This window comes from Hemitrygon akajei, chromosome 9, assembly GCF_048418815.1.
Source record: "Hemitrygon akajei chromosome 9, sHemAka1.3, whole genome shotgun sequence".
Classification (NCBI taxonomy): Eukaryota; Metazoa; Chordata; class Chondrichthyes; order Myliobatiformes; family Dasyatidae; genus Hemitrygon; species Hemitrygon akajei.
In genome coordinates this window covers 27,029,124-27,035,123 of record NC_133132.1, presented here as the reverse complement: position 1 = coordinate 27,035,123, position 6,000 = coordinate 27,029,124, and the positions used below count along the sequence as shown (strand labels likewise).

The 6,000-nt window shown below is 42.0% G+C and overlaps 1 protein-coding gene across 1 annotated transcript in view; it reads right to left on the bottom strand.

Annotated features, from left to right (window-relative positions):
- Window positions 1-3,879: 3,879 nt before the first annotated feature.
- Window positions 3,880-6,000, bottom strand: part of rab35b (RAB35, member RAS oncogene family b) — an 88,546-nt gene continuing 86,425 nt past the window's right edge. Inside the window, exons 5-6 of the mRNA XM_073055684.1 lie at window positions 4,939-5,063; window positions 3,880-4,834 (exon numbers count right to left, since the gene is read on the bottom strand). Coding sequence (XP_072911785.1) covers window positions 4,706-4,834; window positions 4,939-5,063 — 254 coding nt within the window. The 3' untranslated portion in view covers window positions 3,880-4,705. The remainder of the gene's footprint in view (window positions 4,835-4,938; window positions 5,064-6,000) is intronic.

Here is a 6,000-nt window from a genome sequence, read left to right as displayed (position 1 = left end):
TCCTGCTCCATTGCTGGATAGCACATGGGACTTACGGCACATGCTGGATTCTCAAACCTGCCATCCCTTGTAATGAAAAATGCCAGCAAGAGTTTTGTGGTGCAGTGCCATAATAACACAGTAAAACTCAACCCCAGTTTGCATCAACATTTACAAATAGTTTCAAAAATGCCTTGCGGTATGCAACACATTTGTAAACACAATAAAGAGTTTACAAATGGTTTGAATGTAAAGACAGTGCATGACATTTAGAAAAATGGACAGAGAAACCACAAAAACTAGCTGTTGGTATATGTACACAGGAGGCATTTGCAGACACTTGCATTCACCACAGTCCAATGATGTACTTCCTGTGACTGTAAAATGGTGTGTGGACTGTCCTGAGATTGAAAATGGCACTGTAGAAATTAACTTCTCTTTAACATGCCTCCCTCCACATGAACAACTTACATGCACAGGCAAACTAAACAGGAAACACAAAACTAATGCACCTTCTAAACATGGACAAACACACATGTACTTCATCAAATAAACAATACATGCACAAATAGACAAAGGTAATTTTTATCCATAACATCATCACAGTATAAATGATATAAAAGCACAATCCTGGGATAAAACAAAATACAGATGCCTGAGAAAATGAGGTCTGGACATGCACTATGCATACACAGATACCCAAAATATATGTGCTTAACAATATGCATACGAGTTGGATTTGCAAGCACGATTTAAACATGGAGATATGAAGTATGGACGAATCATTTAAGGTCAGAGTTCAAGAACATACTCTAGGTTAGAAGCTTACACAAATCTTGCACATAAAGGCATATATATATATAAATCACAAATACTGGTGCATGCGAACAGTGTGTATGCAGACCTCCAGTGTGATTGTAAGCTCATCTTCCAAACAACCCCCCCCCCATAGGCATTTAGAAAGGACTATACCTGGCTTGCTCTTCAGTCACCTCCCCACCACAAATCACCTTCACATCCAAGCAGAGGTGATATAACACGTTATTTTACTTACTGTTCCAGACCCATGCCTCCAAGAAAGGCCACACATTATTTAAACTGCATTTTCTGCCATTGTTTTTTTAAAAAAAATTAAGATCTGGGTTATGTCGCTAAGGCCTCCATTTTGCCTGTGGGTTTGACCCTGAGATTCCATTTGATCCCCATTTTAAATCTCTCTTGCAATCAAACTGTTATCTATGGTAACACAAGCCCAAGTAACGATACATTGTGTTTGATTAGGTGCTAACTTAAATTGAGTTCAATAATTTCAGACTATACCCACCATTCCTATGTTTCTGCTTCTCCCTCCTACGCACACTCTACCAATCTTTTGTTTTTACCATGACAATTTCCTTCCATTCGATTTATCACTTCACTGGGACTTGATGAGCATTGTGTACAATTTTGGTCTCCTTACACAAAGAAATACTTTCTACAGTGGGAGTGTATTAAGAATCACTGGACTGACTCCAGGGATGATGGGTTTACTGCATAAAAGGAGGCTGATTCTGCATTCTCTGGAGTTTAGAAGGTGAAATCTCATTGAAGTGTACATTTGTGCTGGGTTTGATGGCCTGAATGAAAGAAACGTGCTCCCAGACTGGGGAGTCCAGAACTAAGGGTCACAGTCTCTGAATAAGGGTCAGCTGTGAGAAACTCCTTCAGGCAAGTAGTGACCATCTGGAATTCTCTACCCTTCAGTAATCCAGGTCATACAATACAGAGACAGAGTTCTAGACTTTGACATAATTAAGGGATATGGAACAGTGCAGGAAAATGGCGTTGAGGGAAGTTAGCCATGACCCTGATTAAAAACAATGGACCAAATCTGAGCTATTTGATCCATAAAGGACCAGTTGGTTTAATCTCCTAGGGCTTTTACTCTCTCACAGAACTTTCATGGTCCAAAATCCATATTAGAGAAATACTTTGTCCCATACCCAGTGACTTAGCCTCCACAGCTGTCTGTAGAAATGAATTCCATAGATTCCTTCCTATTGACCCTGATCCTTACCCACTGGCCCTGTTCCTCCAATCCCCATCATCCCTCCAAACACACCTCTGTCTCCTCACTGAGCCCTCCCATGACACTATAGATCTACAATGACCCAGACCACCTTCCCCACAGATACTGCCTCCTGTGATACCCACCATCCAATAACACACCTATCCCCATCTCCCTCACTGACCCCACCCACTGATCCCAACCCCACCTCCACAATGACCCTGCAACCTCAACTGCCTCTCCCATTGACCCACCCCTCAGACCCTCCTCCCTACTTACCCACCCTGACCATCTCAAGCAACTCGTGCCCCCCACCCCTGACCAATAGGGCCGACATCCAGTCACGCCCACATCCTTCCCATTTCAGTACAACACACACATAACCAAGATGGACATCTTCCAAACTATATTCACAAGCACCCAAGCAAAGGAACAGTGTAGGCCAGGCACTTCTGCAGAAATTTTCTCAACCCGTACACAGGCACAATGGATGTACAAAGCAAAGAGGAGATGAAAGATGCACATACTGGAAAAATTGAGAGGTGCACATGTATTGCATGCAGGTGGTATACATAGGGACACGTGTCAAACAGATATTGTAACCCGCACATTTTGTAATAATTTCTGTGTTTTAATACATAATCGTCATCACAAACAGTCAAATAACCAAATGCCACAGGATTTCAGATATTTTAAGATACACCTTTGAAAAGATGGGCCTCCACAATATAACACCATATAAAACAGACCTTCTCCTTTGATATAATTACCAGCTTGTGCACAAATACATGATATCCTTTCTTTAAAACTGTCAGTAAATAGTAACCCCAAAACAAAGTCACTTTTTATCCTACATACCAATAAAAAATTCATCCGCTATTTCTAATCAAGCATTTACCAGGTCAGGTAAATCACAGGATTACTCCAGTGTGATTGATGTGGTATTACCCCTTATTCAGACTGTTTAATTCCTGCACCGGGTGACCCTTCCACACCCTGTACTAGCCATCTCCATAAGCATTAGACTCTTCATTTAGTGGCAATTACTGTCTTTCTCAATTTTGGGCAGTTTTATTTTTGCAGATTCCACCCACCCTGATTGCATTCAGATGAGAGACAGCTCACCATGCTGTTGTCATAAGGGAGATCTGTGCACAGAATGAGGCAGATGAATGAATGAAGAGGCTGGACTGTAATATGCAGAGCAGAGGTTGTTCATCTATCAAGGTGCAGGATGTTAAAAGTTTGGGAAAAGGACACTTCCGTTTCAGGCACCCAATGTCAACGTCAAGTATAGAATTATTAGATGTAAAGCTTCACTATATTTTCTTATCAGCTCTCCCGTATCATAACATGGGGCACACAGAATTGTGCTTCAACTTTAGTATTACGTACCACACTCCCCACGGCAAGTTTCATCTGCCTTGCAGCTTCTCAGGTGAAGTTGTCAAACTAGCAATAAACTGGGGTATCTCAACTGTATTGGGATTGCAGAGACTCACTGCAAGCAAGGGTGCTCACACCCAGTGGCAGACTCCAACTGCCCTCAACTCCCTCACACATAGCACAGATCTGACCTCCTCTCCCATTTTGAAATGCAATGAACTCCTCCCTCCCAGTACAAGATGGGATGTTGCATTTATTTTGCAGTAGGACATACACTGTGTGCTGCTTAGAAGAAGGCACCATCAAAAATCAGACACTTGCTTTCTACATTGATGGGCTGAGGCATTCATTAACACACACGATTGAGATATTAAAAACATCGTTCATTCACCTTACCTTATTTCACACTTTATTTTGTTACTTTTTTCTCATTACTTCCCTGCCCCCACCCCTCCCACCCACCCATCATAGTAGAAGGCTAATTACCATCCTAGAGTTGAGTCCTTAGTCAAAATCTCTGGACCCATTTTTTTATATAAATAATGGGAGTAGTTAATTGATGATTTTTTAAAAAACTCCAAATCAAAATAGGTCTCCGATTCCATTCATAAAACAGCCGAGCCCAATTAGCAACTCAATGTCCCTTTCTCCCTTCATAAAAGTTGCCTTTCCACGTTGCCCACACCTCTTCCCCAACCACAAATGATGAATCAGACAACAGTGCGAGTAACAGCAGAAACGGTGCAAAATTGGAAGCAGCTAGTGTCCATCGTGCATCAACATTAGTCAGCAGCTTGGAGATATTTACTTATTAAAAATCAAAACAGATGAGAGAATGAAGGTGCTTCATGATTTCTTGGCATTGGAAAGTATTAGGCGAAGCGATGAGGAAAGGGGTGGCATTAAAGCTGTACATTATGTACAGGGTTTTTAAATCCCTTAAGCGAGACAAGTCACTCATTTATTTTCTCTGTAGAACTGTAGAAATCAAATGGAATGAGACGATCTGCTCCGGTCTTGGCACTGAGCTCCATTGGCGCAGTCACTTTCAATGGAAAAATAATAATTCGGAATCTGAAATTGAGGAGCAACAGCACCGAGCCAACAAGATCCCACGTCTGCTTTCAAACATTACCCTCCCAAGGCTCGGGGTGAAGGTGTGGGTGTGGGGAGAGTTGTGGGGGAGAGATGGGGTGGGGGATGAAAAATAACGTTTGTTTCTGAATTTGTGATATACAAGTCCATGTGAAAGGGACTGTTCATTGCAAAGAAGTCCATTTATTTTGTTCCTCGTTAGCAACACTTCCTCTTCTTTTTACTGGTTTTCGACAGTTTGATGACATCGTTCTGCTGCTGTTGCTGCTGTTTGGCTAAGTTTTCTTTCTTGGCACGCAGCACGAGCTCTGTGATACAGTTGAACATCTGAAAACAAAAAGCCAGACTGTGAACCAAGTGAGCACCACTGTAAGGAAAACAACAGCAGATAATAGTCAGACAATCACTACCCTGTCAAGGTCAAGGCTTACCTCTTCGACATTGAGGTTCTCTTTTGCACTAGTTTCAAAGAGTTGAATGCCCATCTGTTCTGCAAATTTCTGTGCGTCATTGGTCTCTACCACCTTACGTGCAGGATCGTCATTCTTGTTACCAACTGAAATAGAAGAGAATGCTTAAATATTCATAAAAGGGTTGACACTGGTGTGAACAGGATAAGGAAGTCAGTGAATGGGAAGCAGCACACGCGAATGGGGGTGGGTGGTGGGAGAAACAGGGTATGAATGGAGGAGTTAAGTATTTATGTCACTAGAGGGTAAAAGAAAATATTATGAACAGGATAGGGTAGGGAGGAAAGCAGTATATGATGAGGTGTGGTTGGTGGGAGTGGAAGTTTAGGGATCTGGCCATGAATGGAGGTCAAGTATGGCCTGCATTGGCTCTCAGATAAGCAATTGAGCAATGAAGTTAAACATTTTCAAGTTCTTTCCCAACTTTACAATGACATTAAGGCCTTGTCTCGTATCTCCACAATCTTCTTTAGCCCTACATGTTATATGATAGAAAAATAGAAAACCTACAGACAAGACAGGCCCTTCTGTCCACAAAGCTGTGCCGAATCTTAGAAATTACCTAGGATTACCCGTAGCCCTCTATTTTTCCAAGCTCCATATAAAAAAGTTTTGAACAGAATCTGAAAAGTTCCAGTGTACACATCCTACTTTAATCACATCACCATCCCACCCCAGACATTACTCCTTAAACACCTCCAGCTCTCTTCTCCAATATAACAATTCTTAAATCCTACATCTTGACTCTGCATTGCTGAAGAACATTGTAGCTTTTCTGGACTATTAGCAGCCTTCTTGTGGTCGTGGTACATATTGGTACCAATGACATAGGTAGGAAAAGGGAAGAGGTCCTGAAAGAAGACTACAGGGAGTTAGGAAGGAAGTTGAAAAGCAGGACCTCAAATGTAGTAATCTCGGGATTACTGCCTGTGCCATGTGACAGTGAGAGTAGGAATAGAATGAGGTGGAGGATAAATGCGTGGTTGAAGGATTGGAGCAGGGGGCAGGGATTCAGATTTCTGG